At 45.0% G+C, this 18,581-nt stretch overlaps 1 protein-coding gene across 2 annotated transcripts in view; it reads left to right on the top strand.

Moving 5' to 3' along the window:
- The window catches only part of pdli2 (PDZ and LIM domain protein 2), a 62,230-nt gene that overhangs the window by 37,112 nt on the left and 6,537 nt on the right, over nt 1-18,581 (top strand). For both annotated transcript variants that reach the window (XM_014171377.3, NM_001139803.1), the window contains 3 exon segments: nt 1,353-1,504; nt 3,489-3,558; nt 17,818-17,936. In XM_014171377.3, the coding sequence (XP_014026852.1) occupies nt 1,353-1,504; nt 3,489-3,558; nt 17,818-17,936 (341 nt within the window).

Below are 18,581 nucleotides of genomic sequence, written 5' to 3' on the forward strand. Positions count from 1 at the left end.
TGCTTTTCCAACAGTCCTGAAGGAGTTCCCACATATGCTGAGCACTTGTTGGCTGCTTTTCCTTCACTCTGCGGTCCAACTCCCAAACTATCTCAATTGGGTTGAGGTTGGATGATTGTGGAGGCCAGGTCATCTGATGCAGCACTCCATCACTCCCCTTCTTGGTCAAATAGCCCTTACACAGCCTGGAGGTGTGTTTTGGGTCATTGTCCTGTTGAAAAACAAATGATAGTCCCGCTAAGCGCAAACCAGATGAGATGGCGTAGACAAAGACAAGACGGTTGGAACCAAAAATTGCAAATTTGGACTCATCAGACCAAAGGACAGATTTCCACCGATCGAATGTCCATTGCTCGTGTTTCTTAGCCCAAGCAAGTCTCTTCTTCTTATTGGTGTCCTCTAGTAGTGGGCTCTTTGCAGCAAATCGACCACGAAGGCCTGATTCACACAGTCTCCTCTGAACAGTTGATGTTGAGATGTGTCTGTTACATGAACTCTGTGAAGCATTTATTTGGGCTGCAATCTGAGGTGCAGTTAACTCTAATGAACTTATCCTCTGCAGCAGAGGTAACTCTGGGTCTTCCTTTCCTGTGGCGGTACTCATGAGAGCCAGTTTCATCATAGCGCTTGATGATTTGTGCGACTGCAATTGAAGAAACTTTCAAAGTTCTTGAAATGTTCCGTATTGACTGACCTTCATGTCTTGAAGTAATGATGGACTGTCGTTTCTCTTTGCTTATTTGAGCTGTTCTTGCCATAATATGGACTTGGTCTTTTACCAAATAGGACTATCTTCTGTATGCCACCCCTACCTTGTCACAACACAACTGATTGGCTCAAATGCATTAAGGAGGAAAGAAATTCCACAAATTAACTTTGAACAAAGCACACCTGTTAATTGAAATGCATTCCAGGTGACTACCTCGTGAAGCTGGTTGAGATAATGCCAAGAGTGTGCAAAGATGTCATCAAGGCAAATGGTGGCTACTTTGAAGAGTCTCAAATATAAAATATATTTTGATTTGTTTAACACTTTTTTGGTTACTACGTATTCCATGTGTTATTCCAATGTAAAAAATAGTAAGCATAAAGAAAAACCCTTGAATGAGTATGTGTTTCCAAACTTTTGACTGATACTGTATCTCAAACACCTTGTCAACAACGTCTGAACACCCACTAAAAGTGCAAGGAGACAAATGTTTTATTTATATCATGAATCAATTTCTTAAACATGGTTGCAAGACAAGTTATTTTAGGAATATGGATAAAGCAGTTTGTCACAGTTATGTGTGGATAAATACATCAAAACATTTAATCATGCTGACTGTCTGTCATGCCCTGTTCTGTTGTAGGAGGCGGTGCTGGTGAGTCGAGATGAGAACCAGAACTACAGAGAGTACTCCATCTCCAGCCCAGCCTCTCTGTCACCTGGACTCTACTCCCCAGAGGCCCCGTCCAGTCCTGAGGGGAAGAGAGAGAGGCTCACACCCACCGGCACCAAGAGGTATGCTACAGCATCCACCAGCACCGCAATCTGACCTCCCTCTAAAGGACCAGGAGATGCATGTGTTGCTTGAGAATAGAAGAGTGAATACCTGAATGGATGGTCAGTGATAGTAGGTTACCGCAGTTATCCAGGTGCTTTTAAATAATTTGGGGTTGGAGATGGGGGTAGGGTAGGGTAGACTACTAGAGCATCCACTTATTGTAAGTGCTCCTTTGAGTCCTACACAGGACCAGAGTGAATAGGTACAAGAGTAACTGGCAGAAAATGGAGCCATGGGATTGTGTGGTAGTAACAAAGGATGTGCACAGCATATCACATTCCCCCCTGTTAATTCACAGCAACAAAGGGCCAGGCTGTGGAATGTTCACCACTCTGCTCTGTCTGTAGGCCTAGCTGCTATTCTCCTGAGTCACTTTGTAGGTCACAGTTCAAACCTTTATATTGCTCTGGGTCAATCGAATGCCTGACAAACTACCCAACGCCTTGACATCTTCCCCCTCTCTCCAAATGAAATCCTGCGACTAGTGAGGTCCGGCCGCCCGACAACCTTCCCGCTCGACTGGAGACCATCTCTGGAGACCTCCCACTCCTCACTTCCACCATCAACTCATCCCTGACCACTGTCTGCATCCCCTCTGACTTCAAATGGCCTGAGCCGCTCCCCCACTCAAGAAACCAACACTTGACTCCACTGATGTCAAAAACTACAGACCGGTATCCCTTCTTTCCAAAACACTTGAGCGGGCTGTCTCTGACCAACTCTCTCACTATCTCTTCCAGACTTATCTTCTTGACCCTAATCAGTCAGGCTTCAAGATGTGTCACTCAACTAAGACTGCTCTTTTCTGTGTCATAGAGCCTCTCCGCAATGCCAAAGCTGACTCTACTCTGTTCTCATCATCCTAGATCTATCCACTGCCTTTGACACGGTGAACCATCAGATCCTCCTCTCCACCCTCTCAGGGCTGGGCTTTTCAGGATCTGCACACTCTTGGATTGCATCCTACCTGGCAGGCCCGTTCCTACCAGGTGATGTGGAGAGGAACTGTGTCTCCACCACTTACTCTCACAACTGGTGTCCACCAGGGCTCGGTTCTAGGCCCTCTCGTCTTTTCTCTATACATAGTCACTCGGCACCGTCATATCCTCACATGGTCTCTCATTTCTATGCGGATGACACTCAACTACTTTTCTCCTTCCTCCCTTCTGGCACCCAGGTGGCAACACACATATCTGCGTGCCTGGCAGATATCTGAATTTTCATGTCGACCAACCACCTCAAGCTCAACCTTGACAAGACAGAACTGCTCTTCTGGTCTTTTGTCCCTCCACCCCAATGGGAGGGCAGCGCCCACTCAGCCCAGTCCAAGCTCTTCTCGGTCCTGGCACCCCAATGGTGAAACCAGCATCCCCCTGAAGCTAGGATATCAGAGTCCCTGCCCATTTTCTGAAAACATCTGAAACCCTACCTCGTCAAAGAGTATCTTAAATAATCATAAAGCACCCCCCCCCCACCCCACCCCCTAAAATACATGTAAAAAGCCTTTGTGAACAAACACTCGCATTTTACTTTTTTCCCCCTTAGTAGCACTTTTATTGGGGAAAAAATGTACTTCCTATCACTGTGATATGTGAACACACCAATGAACACACGAACTGTAAGTCGCTCTGGGTAAGAGTGTCTGCTAAATTACTAACATTTCAATGTAAAAAATTCTAGGGCTGTTTGACTATCATTATCTATTCCTGTTCTAGTAATCTTGAGACCTAGTAAATCTGATCTTATGACCCTAAACACACACATTTTATAAATGAATATGAAAGGTAATGAGAAGTGTTATACCATGTTTATGATATCCATTTTGAAACACTTTTCATTACATTTTGGTCAAGTGAAGTATTTTGATTGAGACCATTATCGTTATTTTGGATGAGATGGCAAACACCATTATCAGTGTAATCTTTCTCTGTCATTTCATAGCATCCAGCTGCGTTCGTGGTCTCCAGAAGAGAAGACATCTAGTCACAGACTGTCCAGACCACTGTCACAGGTAGGTCTGTCTCATACTCAGGGACAAGGTCCCATAGCAGACCCTTTACTTCCTGTGTTGTTTCACTGGACGTAACCCATCAGTGTAAACGTAGACCTCCGAAGAACTACACAGCTTGATGATTGAAGTTTCCAAGGCCATTGTACGTTACAATGTAGACGCTTCACAGCAAGAAAGACAGGATGCAGACATCATTTGATATTTTCATTGCCGGGGAACTGAAAGGTCACTTTTTAAAGATCTGACATTACGTTGGAATACAATCTGGAAATGGTTTGTTCAAATATCAATGTAAGGATGAGAATGATTAGCTCTCAGTAAAACAATAGACTTGACCTTTTAGTGGTTTGCTACAGTATATTAGACTCATTAGTGCAATATTCACTTGTCTCACTAGCAGTAAAATATGGGGTTGGGATATAAGCTGATTTCTTCATGAATTCACTCTGCTTATTTACTATTCCAGCAACTAAAAGAGCCGTCTGGAAACTGAGCCAAAGGAGAGAGAATGTTGTGGGAAGGTTCATCATAAGATATTCCAGCTATGGCTAATGGCCCCAGTCCCAAGCATTGGCCCTACAGAAGACACAACATGGGAGATGACAGAGCAGGAAAAACAGACAAGACCTTTAATGTCCGGGAGACAGGGAATGTAACTCCATTAATTTTATAAAGTTCTGTGAATATTACTTGGAGCTAGATAAATATGGCCTCTTTGGCCTGGAAAATGAAGATTGAACTCAGCTCTTCATCTAAGGGGCAGATGACTTGAGCAGAGGCAAATCTGAAACTTCTGGTCTGATATGGGATATTCTCTTGAGTTATTTTAATGATGAGTCTAGTCCCATCGCCGCCAGCCAAGTAACTTGTACTGTTCAGTATACTCTAATGATCTCTCTGAGAGCACATAGCTGACAGATGTTACAATTATCATCACTATCAAGCTGTCTGTCAACACTCCTTTGGAGGTCTGGTCAATCCTCTCCCCTTTGTGGTATGTCTGTCCTATTTCTAGAACAGGAGTTTTTGACTGGGAAATAAATCAGCTTATGTAGCAAGCTGCATTCCTTCAATTTCAGTCAAATTCAGTCCCTCTATCTTATGTGATTTAAGAGTATTAGCTGTGCATGGCATATTGGCATACTCCAAAAGGTTGTCCTGAGCAGGGGAGGGTGCAGAGACGCCTGTCTGTGCAGACATGAATCAGTTTCCTGATTGGATCTCCGTGTATAGCAGACCGTTCCTAAGGACACTGTTGTGTTATGAGATGTTCTTTGTGAACTTTAGAAGCTATGTATCACAGACGCCCCAGGCAGACTGGAGTGTCGACTATTAAGAACTATTTAGTTGTCTGAGAGCTTTATCAGCAGCCTTTAATGAATGCACTGACTTACATGCTCCTCTGTCATTCGTGGCTCTCTGAGATGACCTTACATGTTTGTGGTATTTATGAAGGCAGGTGGGCCAAAGGATCTGGAATCTTTGCTCACAACTTTTTCGGACAATTTCAGGATAAGCTCACCCTTTTCCCTCATTCTTCATCTCAAGTTTGGAATCCATTTCCCCTCTCTCACCCCCTCTGGGAGCCATCACATTCCTTCTGTCTCACTCCAGTATCAACTTGTTTTTTTTTTTTTCCCTGTTTAACCAAATGTTTGGAGTCACACACTACTGTGTTTTTGAACTGAAGAGACATGACATGCTAGATATATGTTTTTGGTTGTTTGTCAGACCTGTACATCTAACACATGTTAACAGTATTAGTGTCCTCTCCTTGCTGTGGTTTGACAGGGTTGACCTACTGTTTACAGACAGTACCTTGGGAGCCCTCAGTCACCACTTCACCCACTCCACCTCCACTGTGGCTTGGTTGGAGCCTGTCTTGTAGAGCTCTCTCTGTCCTCTCCTCAAAGCCTGACAGCTTTCTGTTAACTATGATCCACACCGGTGGATGAGTGGGGATTTTGGTGGGGCTCTTCCTCCAGTTGAGGCCTCTCTGGTCTGAAAGAGGAGACGAGACTCCCACCCAGGATGTGGGATTAGTGAGTGGAGCCCTTTCAGTATGCTCGGCGGGTATACGGCTGGGAAGAGGAGTGCCCTGCCTGCATGGACACACTGTGCTGTAGTGTTGTGCTGCTCTCGACTTGCTGGCAGGAACACTGCAGCCCTGTGAGCAGCGGGGCCTCCGCTCCCCTGACAAGGCCTTCTGTCCCGCCTGAGAGGTACAGAGTACTGCTGTATCAGGTGATCAGCCACTCTGAAAAGCGTCTAAAAGGCTTTTCCACCCATGTTTTGGCTCTCCAAGTGAGGAAACTGGGATGTGCTGGATCGCCCATTTACCGGAGTGTTGGATATCCTGAGAAAATGCCCTGTACAATAGTGGCTCAGATGGCAGGGCCTCTGGGAGGCTGGTGTTGGCTTTCCCCAGCCTTACAAGGCCTGCCGTTGTGTGATGGGGCGCTTGGGGAGCTCTAGGAGATGGGCAAGGAAGGTGGAGAGGGGCAGAGGGACACTTGGGACACGGGAGGGCCTCCGCCATTCCCAAACAACTCCCCAGAACCATCACCCCCCTCCCTTATACGATACAACCAGCTCCAGCACAGAGATACCCATTGTACCCGACCCAGAAACCCACACTGGAACGATGAGGAGACTGAGCAGAGTTGACAGCACCATACGTCACTCATGCACAATGGATTCAGAGATCTGGCTCCTGCTGAAACCAGAACATACAGTACAGTAGCTGTGTATAGACCCATATTCAGCCACCATTACTGATGACAATGGCCTTCCATTGGGCTAGATAATGGCTTGATAAAGATATCAAATGTACAGTAATGTTAATGCACAAAAAAGCTTAATTTTGTTTTGGGTTGGATGTTTCATTAGCCTGGCTCCCAAATTGATGGGTGGAGATCATTTCCATGTATTGAAATACAGAACATGGAAAGTTCCTGCAATCTAAGTAAGCTTAGTAGTAGTATCTTATTTTGCCACATTTTGTCATGGCACATGACTGCTTTTGCCCTGTGCTAGCTACTAGCTAGCCAATCTGCTGGACCGGCACACCATGACAAAAGGAAGAGGCCAGCCTACTAAAGACGACAGTTGGATCAGGTCCCGGATTCCTCCCAGGATACCCTGAGCCAAGCCTGGAGCTGTAGTTGAGTTGGCCCCGCTGCTGGCCACCTCCAGGAATCAGTAGGAAGCAGCGCGTCTGTTCATAACATCAAGAAGTGACCACAACAGCATCCCTGTTGGGACGAGCCAGGCCAAAACCAAGCTTCTTTTTCAGAAGACATGGCTCGTCATTGGGCCATTAGGGGCAGGATCACCGGTCTGGGTTTCCAGTTCTACACTCTGCGGTTCCTGAGGGTAGCCTTGGTGGGCTGCCTCATCCTGTGTCGGGGACGGGATGGTTACTGTATAAACCATCATACTGGGGGATGGCCAACTGCACTGTGACACTCACCATGGTCCCCACTAAACTCTTTATCCAGGGGAGGACAAACCCTGCATCCACCCATCCCTCCATCTATCTGTCTATCTATCCCTCCTTCCACCCATACTGTACGTCCCGATGGGCAGGCAGGCTCGCAGCAGGCCAGCCTTCACACAAGCCGCTGGTTTCACCCCAGTCTATTTTGGGGGGTGTGGCAGGTTGGAGTGCAAAGTTGTGGTTGTTGCTGTGGAACAGAGAGATGGCGGCTTGGCATACAGCAGTAGGAATGTCACTAGATGTTGTTCAAGTCAAGTCAAAGGTTTTTACTTGAAATTGCTTTCTTTAGCCTGAGATAAAAATATTCAGAAAGCGCTCTTCCAGATCAACGTCTAAAATATACCTTAGCCTTCAATCAGTCTCCCCTCTCCTCCTTGCTGTCTCCCCCAGTCTCCCCGCTCTTCCTCCCCACCACCATATCCAAACAGATTGAGAAGACATCGCCGGGACTGATGTGCTATTTCAGGTCTGACATGAGCAGAGCTGCTGTCTGGCTTGGCAGGCCTGGGGTGTGCTGTCTGACGGGCAGGCTAAAGCCAGTGTGGGGGTGGTGGAGGCAGGAGAGTGGAGTGCGAGGGAGGGGGGATGTTTTCTCTTCTCCACAGAGTGAGGGCTGTGAGCTGACAGAGCCAGGCCTTTTCACGTGGGCTCTGGCCGCTCTGCCTATTAAGCCAGGGTCCATTGTGGCCCCTCGGCGGGCAGCATGCCTCTCCACATCCCCACTGATTGATCAGCACCGTTGTTTTTCTTTCCCCTGAAGTGGAAAAGTTAACTGGGACACTTCAGATTTCCCCTGCCTGCCTCCCAGGCCCCTGGGCTGGGCTCACTCTACATCGAGCCGGGGACGCTGCTGGCCCCACTCGCTTTATGGGGGGATTTTGGCCAGGAGAGATGGACCTTTTTATTAGTTAGTGCGGTTTGCTCAGGCATTCAAATGGTATGTGAACATTCCGTAAGTAGTTGTCAAGGTAACCGTGTGGATAACTGCCCCTTGCTCCAGCAAAAACTGACACGTCAGCATATATTCTCTAGTTTACGCAGGATATCACCTTGAGTTTGGGATTGTCATGGATTGTCAAGGGTTGTCATGGATCCATTTGTTTGTCATAAATCATAATTGTTAGTCTGGTGAAAGTGTCCCTCCAGGTACAAATGTAAAGCAAAACGTTAAAGCAGTCAGTCATACTGTAAATGTCCGTCCAGTTGAATACTAGCCAATGGATTAATGAGGAAACAGCAGAAATATTGATTTATGAGGATTGCTCCAAATTCTCCACTCATTAAAATAGGTTATTTTAGAAATAATGGGATATAGAACAATATGAACAATTCTTCAACTAAAACATTCAGCGCAATCTCCCAATACATGAGCACAATTCCCTTTTCCCAAGTCTTAAATTGGTATGTGCATCTTGTTTTTTTTCTTCAGTGGTGCCTCTCATTGTTATGCAGTGTACAATTGTTTTTTTCCCCCTCATCAATCTACACACAATACCCCATAATGACAAAGCAATTTTTTAATAATTTTAATTTAATTTTTTAATGTTAGTCATTTAGCAGACGCTCTTATCCAGAGCGACTTACAGTAGTGAATGCCTACATTTCATACATTTTTTTCTCCGTACTGGTCCCCCGTGAGAATCGAACCCACAACCCTGGCGTTGCAAACACCATGCTCTACCAACTGAGCCACACGGGACCGTGTACTTAAGTATTCAGACCCTTCACTCAGGACTTTGTCGAAGCACCTTTTGCAGTGATGACAGCCTCATGTCTTCTAGGGTATGACACTACAAGCTTACCACACCTGTATTTGGGGAGTTTCTCCCATTCTTCTCTGCAGATACTCTCAAGCTCTGTCAGGTTGGATGGGGAGCGTTATTGCACAGCTATTTTCAGGTCTCTCCAGAGATGTTCGATCAGGTTCAAGTCCGGGCTCTGTCTGGGCCATTCAAGTACGTTCAGAGACTGGTCCGAAGCCACTCCTGCGTTGTTTTGGCTGTGTGCTTAGGGTTGTTGTCCTGTTGGAAGGTGAACCTTCGCCCCAGTTTGAGGTCCTGAGCGCTTTGGAGCAGGTTTTCATCAAGGATCTCTGTACTTTGCTCCATTAATCTTTCCCTCAATCCTGACTAGTCTCCCAGTCCTGACTAGTCTCCCAGTCATCCCCACAACATGATCCGGCCACCACCATGCTTCACCGTAGGGATGGAGCCAGGTTTCCTCCAGATGTGATGCTTGGCATTCAGGCCAAATCTTGGTTTCATCAGACCAGAGAATCTTGTTTCTCATGGTCTGAGAGTCCTTTAGGTGCGTTTTGGCAAACTCCAAGCGGACCGTCATGTGCTTTTTACTGAGGAGGGGCTTCCGTCTAGCCACTACCAGATGGAATGCTGCAGAGATGGTTGTCCTTCTGGAAGATTCTCCCATCTCCACAGAGGAACTCTGGAGCTCTGTCAGAGTGACCATCGGGTTCTTAGTCACCTCCCTGACCAAGGCCCTTCTCCCCAGATTGCTCAGTTTGGCCCAGGGCGGCCTGCTCTAGTAAGAGTATTGGTGGTTACAAACTTCTTCCATTTATGAATGATGGAGGCCACTGTGTTCTTGGGGACCTTCAATGCTGCAGAAATGTTTTGGTACCCTTCCCCAGATCTGTGCCTCGACACAATCCCGTCTCTGAGCTCTACGGACAATTCCTTTGACCTCATGGCTTGGTTTATGCTCTGACATGCACTGTCAACTGTGGGACCTTATATAGACAGGTGTGCGCCTTTCCAAATCATGTCCAATCAATTGAATTTACCACAGGTGGACTCCAATCAAGTTGTAGAAACATCTCAAGTATGATCAAAAGAAACGTGATGCACCTGAGCTCAAGTTCGAGTCTCACAGCAATGGGTCTGAATACTTATATAAATAAGAATACTGAATACTTATATATTTCAGTGTTTTGAGGGCAAAAAATAATAATTGTTTTACCTTTGTATTTATGGGTTAGTGTGTAGATTGATGAGGATGTTTTTTTATTTAATCAATTTTAAAATAAGGCTGTAACATAACAAAATGTGGAAATAAGGGGTCTGAATACGAATGCACTGTATATGAAAGGGTGGATTCTGCCGATCATAGATTGCCGATCATAAATTAAATGTCCAACGATTTAACAAAACCATAATGAACTCCAGATGAGTTTGATATGCAGCTTCAGTTGGAGCCTTGTGGGGAATTTAATAAGGTTGAAAAATGTGTTGCTCATAGCTCCCTCCAAGGATAAATAAACTCTCTCTCGGCCTGCCTGGCATCAGTTTTCTCACTGTATCTGGGCCTGTTGGTGGCAGCCCGGCTGGTGGCTGGGTGGGTGGGTGGACTGCTCCCCTTATGAGACCAGTTACAGTATATGAGACCACCTATGATCTCACCATAACATGAGTGGGCTTTGCCTAGAGAAGGGAGCTCAAGTTCTGTGTGTGTGAGAAGCTAGCCACAAAGTTGGGGGCAAAGTTCCTATTTAAAGTAATCATCCCCATAAGGATTCTGTGATTATGATCTGAAATGCCCTTTCTTCATCAGAGAGTCTAATGATGCTACTTTGCTGGTGGTAATGGAAAAACCTACTTTACTACAGCTCACACAGTGTATTGGCCCAGTGAGATTGCAGTGCATCACTCAGGTGGGTGTTAAGCTTTTGAGTCCATCAGCCTCTTAGACATGTTCTCATTGTGACTAAGCAGGGTCCTGTCAGAACCAATTATGTATATTAACGCTGGATTGCTGATGCTATGTATTGACCATTGAGAGGCTTTGAAGCCACCATGGTGACCGTGATATTGGAATTGACACCCCACAGTGTCCGAGCACAGCCAGAGTCAACCTCCTACTGAGACTCAGTCAGTCCACCAGCACTCAGCAGTCAGCACCCGCAATTATCACTAGGGAATGTCTGACCCTTAATGTATGTTATTATATGTAAACATTGAGAAAAACAGACTTTCTTTCAAATACTTAGGATTATCATATATCTTATTTAGCTCAGTATGGTGTTATGGTACAGTAGTTCACTTCTGAATACAGTAACTGTAATAAGAGAGTTGAGGCAGCGGTGACGAAGGATAAAGAGCAGGTTAGTCTGCCTCGTGTTTACAGGAGACCTCCGTACATATACAGTACACATACTGCAGGATATATACAGTATGCATATGTCTCCCTTCAAACCCGAGGACTCCTGCCATCCCCTGGATAATTGTCCCATATTTATGTTCATGTAAAGTGTTTTCATACAGCATTTCCCAAAATATAGTTGTATCGTCTTCTGTGTGTCGTCTACCCCTGTCTGCTGGCTCATGCCCTGTATTTGAAGCTGCATGGTGGTAATAATGATGATGATGTTCAGTGGCCCCGATTGGAGCCAGACGGAGAGCTTCTCCGCTCCCAAAATGTAAAAGAGATGCCAATGTCTCATGTCTCCCATGGGCCCTGATCTGAAACAGCTGCCCCCGTTTCCAATTCTCCATTTCCTGTTTGTTTGTGTCTCCAATCCCAGACTGAGGCATGTTTGTGTGTCAGATTCAGAACTCTCTCTTTTGTGCTCTCTCTCACTCATGCTTTTTCTTCCTCTCTCTGTCACTCTCTCTCTTTCTCTGTCTGTCTCTTTCTCTCTTTCATTTATTAATTCATTCAAATAACTCCATCCTCCTTCCATGTCCTGAGATTGAGATATGGCTTGGACCTGGATTGTCTTTCTTCCTTAGGTTTTTCCTAGAGCATTTGGAATAAGCACATAACTGTATTCGCTGTAGTTGATTTCTTTAATCAAATATGACAGCCGATTTCAGTGGCAAAATTGAAAATAGCAGCAAGACGAGAGTGGCATCGTCTGAGCGGCATGTAGATTCAAAAGTTAACTTCAAGTTCAGAGTTTGGCTTTGAAGCGTAATTTGTCCTGTGCACACCTCGCTTTGTACAACAGGCAGGCAGGCTCTCTGATGACCCAGAGCTCGTTAAGAGCTTATGATTACAGTTCAAAGCAGGTCTAATCAGGGAGGGCTTCCTCCCCAAATGTTATGTTCCCCTGGCTCTTGACATTCCCAACACCATTCACCTTCTCCAAGACAAACGGCCATTGTGCCCTCTGCTAGTGAGTGGCATCCCCTGGGGCATCCGCAGGGGGATTCGCTGCAATCTGAGGTGACATGGCTGCTTCTATAAAAGGTCAGGAAAATAGAGGAAAATGGAGCGGTGTTGTTGATGCCCAAACTCCACTACTTCTCCATACCAAGCTGCTGAGCCCATCTATGGTCAAACTCAATCACAGCTGCTAAGTCCCTGTCGTCGTCCAACCTTTGTTTTCCCGTGCCTGTTTGTTGCTTTTGTTTAACTTTTTTTCTTTATTCCTTCTTTCCTCTCATGCCTCATGGATCACAGCTGTAATTAAAGCGCTCACTCACTTGACTAGCTAAAACTTGTTTCTGAAAACATGGCTTCAGTTGCTTACTGATACTGACAGGAGACTTCATCGAATCTAAGAGGAAATAAAGATGTTCTCTAAGATGTAACGCTCCTAGATTTGGACTCTTACTTCTTCATTAGCAAGATGTTTATAAAAGTACAACTACAGATTAGCCTAAGATGACATGTAGCTGTTAGAAAGGATTTCAATAGGAAAAGACTGACATTTTGACTACTGTAGCCAATAGCAGGAGGAGAAGGAGAGGTTTTCTGCACTTATTCAAAGATGATATGGAGAAAGTGACAACTAACAATATCTGGCCCTTGTTTCTGGGTAAATAATGACCCTGAGAGGAATTACAGTGAGGAATGCCACTGATCGTTCCGGGTAAAAGCTTCCTGGCATAGAGCAGCGAGCAGCGATCTGCACAAGCACTGGAAAAAGAAATGGAAAACTGGACCGATTGAGAGCAGAGCCATTGTTCAAAGAGCTGCTGAATTGGAAGCGGGTGCTGGTGGTTATGGAGACAGAGAGTCCCTGGCTCCACCAGTGCCCATGCCTCAGTCAGCTTCAGGCCCCAGGCCTGTTCTGTTGCTGGGAGCTGGAGTGGAGAGGGGTGGGGTGGGGTGGAGACGCAGCTTTTCCTGGGATGGGCTTGTGGGGGGCATTGATGCCAACTGATGACGAGGCTGGAAAGGGAGTCACATAAATAATAATATATTAGGTGGGCGCTTATATTTGTCCTATTTCACATTATACAGTGCTTTCGGAAAGTATTCAGACCCCTTGGCTCAGTTGGTAGAGCATGGTGTGTGCAACGCCAGGGTTGTGGGTTCGATTCCCACGGGGGGCCAGTACAAAAAAAAAAATGCATGAAATGGTATGAAATGTATCTATTCACTACTGTAAGTCGCTCTGGATAAGAGCGTCTGCTAAATGACGTAAATGTTATGTTAGAGCCTTATTCTAAAATTTTACGAAATAGTTTTTTCCCTCATTAATCTACACACAATATTCCATAAGGACAAAGCGAAAACAGGTTTTTAGAAAAAAGTATTCAGACCTTTTGCTGTGAGCTCAGGTGCATCCTGTTTCCATTGATCATCCTTCAGATGTTTCTACAACTTTATTGGAGTCCACCTGTGGTAAATTCAATTGATTGGACATGATTTTGAAAGGCACACACCTGTCTGTATAAGTTCCCACAGATGACAGTGCAAGTCAGAGCAAAAACCAAGCCATGAGGTCGAAGGTATTCTCTGTAGAGCTCCGAAACAGGATTGTGTCGAGGAATAGATCTGGGGAAGGGTACCAAAACATTCTGCAGCCTTGAAGGACCCCAAAAACACAGTGGCCTCCATCATTCTTAAATGGAAGAAGTTTGGAACCACCAATACTCTTCCTAGAGCTGGCCGGGCCTGCCAAACTGAGCAATCGGGGGAGAAGGGCCTTGGTCAGGGAGGTGACCAAGAACCCTATGGTCACTCTGACAGAGCTCCAGAGTTTCCTCTGTGGTGTTGGGAGAACCTTCCAGAAGGACAACCATCTCTGCAGCACTCCACCAATCGCACCTTTATGGTAGAGTTGCTAGATAGAAGCCACTCCTCAGTAAAAGGTACATGACAGCCTGCTTGGAGTTTGCAGGCACCTAAAGGACTCTCAGACCATGAGAAACAAGATTCTCTGGTCTGATAAAACCAAGATTGAACTCTTTGGCCCGAATGCCAAGCGTCACGTCTGGAGGAAACCTGTCTCCATCCCTACGGTGAAGCATGGTGGTGGCAGCATCATGCTGTGGGGATGATTTTCAGCGGCAGGCACTGTGAGACTAGTCAGGCTTGAGGGAAAGATGACCAGAGCAAAGTACAGAGAGATCCTTTATAAAAACCTGCTCCAGAACGCTCAGGACCTCAGACTGGTGCGAAGGTTCACCTTCCAACAGGACAACAACCCTAAGCACACAGCCAAGACAACGCAGGAGTGGCTTCAGGACAAGTCTCTGAATGTCCTTGAGTGGCCCAGCCAGAGCCCGGATTTGAACCCGAACTCTGGAGAGACCTGACAATAGCTGTGCAGCGAAGCTCCCCATCCAACCTGACAGAGCTTGAGAGGATCTGCAGAGAAGAATGGGAGAAACTTCCCAAATACAGGTGTGCCAAGTTTGTAGCGTCATACCCAAGAAGACTCAAGGCTTTAATCATTGCCAAAGTTGTTTCAACAAAGTACTAAGTAAAGGGTCTGAATGCTTAGGAAAGTGTAATATTTCAGTTTTTGACTTTTAATATATTTGCAAAAAAAATCTAAAACTGTTTTTGCTTTGTCATTATGGGGTATTGTGTTTAGATTGATGACGGGAAAAAAAGATTTCAAATTTTATAATAAGGCTGTAACATAACAAAATGGGGGAAAAGTCAAGGGGTTTGAATACTTTCTGAATGCACTGAATGTTATTTATTTATTTATTTTGCTCTGAAAACTGAGGGGCCAAATAAAATCAGCCATGGGACAAATTGGCCCTGTGGGCTGCCTTTTGGTGAACCCTGCCCTAATCCTTATTCTAAATCTTACCCTAACCCTAACCATAACCTTAGCAAGCAGTTGCTTATCAGCAGATAGTTTGATGATAGTATGACCATCTGTAGAGCATAAATAAAGTGACTGATCTTTTTTGTTGTCTTCACTTTTCAAGCTTCATTTCACTTTTGATTTTGCTGAATACCCCATAGAATATAAAGATTTCGTTGCGTGTCTGAGAGACTTTTAGAATTGGATCTCAGGTGGTCACAGTTAGAATTTATTACAGTGCTATGTACTGCATCTATCTGTTTTCTGGGATTCCTGACAGTAAAAGTGTCTGGGCTGAGTTATGAGTTGCTCAGAAGTGGACCAGGTGTGCTCTGTGTTCTGGGTGCCCCATGTCCCTGGGGTTAAATTCTCTTCGAACCAACACCACATAGGAAACACATAATACCATTAAACTTGCACACATGTGTGCATACCAAACGCACGCTCAAACTCATGCATACACACACAGCCATTCAGTCCCATGTTTTCAGGATCTCTTGGGCTCTACTGCTTGGCTGTAACCAATGATGTCACTCTAGCTCCCTCTTGTGGCTTAATAAAAGCAGTAGCTAGAGACAGAAGAGAAGGCGAAACATCTCACAGGCTCATTTTTGGGCAGGTGTTATTGGGCAGTTTCACATTGAAAAAAATCCTGTCTGTGTCAGTGGACATTCCCTTTCTCGAGTGAGCTTGCCAGAGATGATGAAGGAACTGTATGTTCGCCCGAGAGAAGGATAGACCGCTTACACAGACAGGAACCTTGACCATTTTTTTTCAATGGTAAACGGCCATAATGAGACATATTCATTATCCACAATCATTGGCAGTAGCTTCATGCCAAGCTGGTACTCTAGCAGTGAGCAGTTAGGTAATGGAAGTAGGAAGCATTGTCAGTAAACCATAGCATGCCGAGGTGAATAAGTTTATGAAGATTGCCATTTGCTCTTTCCCAATGCGGTATAATGGTTTATAACTGCTATGCATAATTGTAGGACATCTGGCGTCCACGATGGAAGTACACGTTGGCTCTCCCCTTCTATTCCAACAAACAAGAGAGCCAATGCCAAACATCTGTTACCATGCGAACAGCATCGCCGTCATCAGGCCTGGGGGCTGAGTCCCAGCTGAGATATAAATAGCAATAAAGAGTTAACAAGGTTGACACAAGCGGGCAGGCAGGCAGCCTGCACGTGGAGTTAGGGCTAGGAGATAAATGAGAGCTTGATAAGGAGGGACGAGTTAGTAAAAGGACAGGAATGCTGGGAGTGTCTCATGATCACTCCATTGAAACCCGCAGTATGGGAAGGGCAGGAGCAAAACCATGACAAATCAGAGCCTTTATTAGCACCAGTCATGATGACTGTAGCAACCTTCCGCCATGGCCACCAGAATTAGAACTCTTAGTTCATTACTGTACACAAATAAGATTGAGGAAGTGAAGGCTTACAGGTGTGTGTGTGTGTGTGTGTGTGTGTGTGTGTGTGTGTGTGTGTGTGTGTGTGTGTGTGTGTGTGTGTGTGTGTGTGTGTGTGTGTGTGTGTGTGTGTGTGTGTGTGTGTGTGTGTGTGTGTGTGTGTGTTTTCTGAACATCTGGGGTGTATTCAGTAAGGCAAAACTTAACAGATACTGTAGAATGAAATTAATAGAGCTGACTTGATTCTACATGACAGACAATCATATTGGTTCCAATCCACACAATACATTTCATCATTGTATTTTCTATCAGAAAGTAAGCTGGCCCTCCTTGAAGTTTTGTAGATCGATGCATTGCGCTCTTTTTATGTTTAAAGCCCTCTTATGTAAACTTCTGCCATAGCTTTACCTCATTGTTAACCTTCAGATGTATAAGTTACCAGACCCGGACTCAGCGATGGCTAACCCTGGAGATCCCTTCAATTTCCACCAAGTTAGGTAAATCTACTTTGTGGATTGATCTCCAAAAGTCCTTAAAGTCGGTGCCACTAGGGCAGGGGTCATCAGCCGCGGGCCGATTTCTTTCTGGAGCGGATGGTCGGGGGGCCAGAACATAATTATAAATCATTTGTACCCTGCAAATTAACACAAGAAGCCCAAACATATATTATATTTGACAAAAACATAATCATTTCAAACCTTGGTTACATTGGTACGTGATCAAATATGTCTCTCTATTTCTGAGTGGAAATACTTGGGAATAGATTTCCTAAATTAAAATAATTTTCAGGTGAAAGTCTAGTGATTTTAGTCTTATGTCCAAAAACGAACATTAAAAAATATATTTTCTTTAACATTGCACCCAACTGAACTGACCCCAGGAGGTAATTTCTGTCACCTGATCACATAGAGCCCTCCCTTTCTCACCTTGACTGTTCCTATTCATGTGGACCTGTCCATCTCTTTGTCTGTGTGTTCGCTTAAAGAACATTTTCCCCAACCAGGCTCATCTCTTTCTTTAGTTGTTGTGATTTTTCAGAACATTCTCTTCAATGCCAATCCACCCTTGATGAAGCAAAGTTTTTTGAAACAACATTAAATAAAATCCAGTAAGTGAAAGGAACATAGCTCTTTCTTTATCTGACTTCTTTATGGAGATATTGCATCACATGGTGCTTTCTTTCTCATGGTCTCATCAGGTTTCTCAACTCTATAAACTCGTTCCACTCTATAAAGTGTACGTCTGAGTTTCAGCATCTGCAGGTGGTTTGACCGAGCAGAAGAAGATGATCCATGCCGATCAGACCAGTCTGACCTGTACATCTCTCTGTCTCCACAGGAGTTCTCCTCTCCGGACTTCAGGAATAACTCTGTGACCAGTCGAACCCCCACCCCTCCAGGACATTACTCGCCCCACAGCCCTATTGACCGCGAGCTGTCTGTCTCCCCCAGACGCAGGTAAGAACATTCTCAATCCTCGGCTCCTCTACAGATCTACCACGATATGCAGTACAAATTTACCCACTCTAACGTATGTTGTTATTGTGTATTTTGAATATGTGATTATGACTTACTACAAACAGGCTTAGGGTAAAACAAACTCATGTAGCAATTCAGCGTAATGTGTAAAAACGCATAATGCAGCACTTAGTTAACCAAAACAGATGTGGTTGATCTTGGAGCTACAAGTCAGACTATTTTAGTGTGCATTGAAGGATTCAGCTGTCTTTATCAAACATTTACTTAATGGATTAGACATGTTGATTGTACCTTACTCTGAGAGTCAGTGCTCCCATACTGTAGTGCTATTTACTCAACAGCCAAAAAGACCAGAAAGAAGAAAGTAGATATTTTTCAAACCTGTTCAACTGTTCCTTACAAAACCTCTCAGGTAGTCTGTTTTTAGCCGTACTCAGTGTTCCTCCCTCCTGGAGAGGTTGGGGTGTGTCTGTGTGCAGTTCTTAAAAAGCCTCTCTTTTCTGCTGGTCATGTGACATGTCAGAATATGGCATCAGACCCAGCCACCTCAGGCTCTTACTCTTATCCCCCAAAATGTCTTATTTCACTTCTTCCCCTAATTGGCCCCCCACTCTGTAGTCCCCA

Source organism: Salmo salar, chromosome 24 (genome assembly GCF_965601325.2).
Source record: "Salmo salar chromosome 24, fSalSal1, whole genome shotgun sequence".
NCBI lineage: Eukaryota > Metazoa > Chordata > Actinopteri > Salmoniformes > Salmonidae > Salmo > Salmo salar.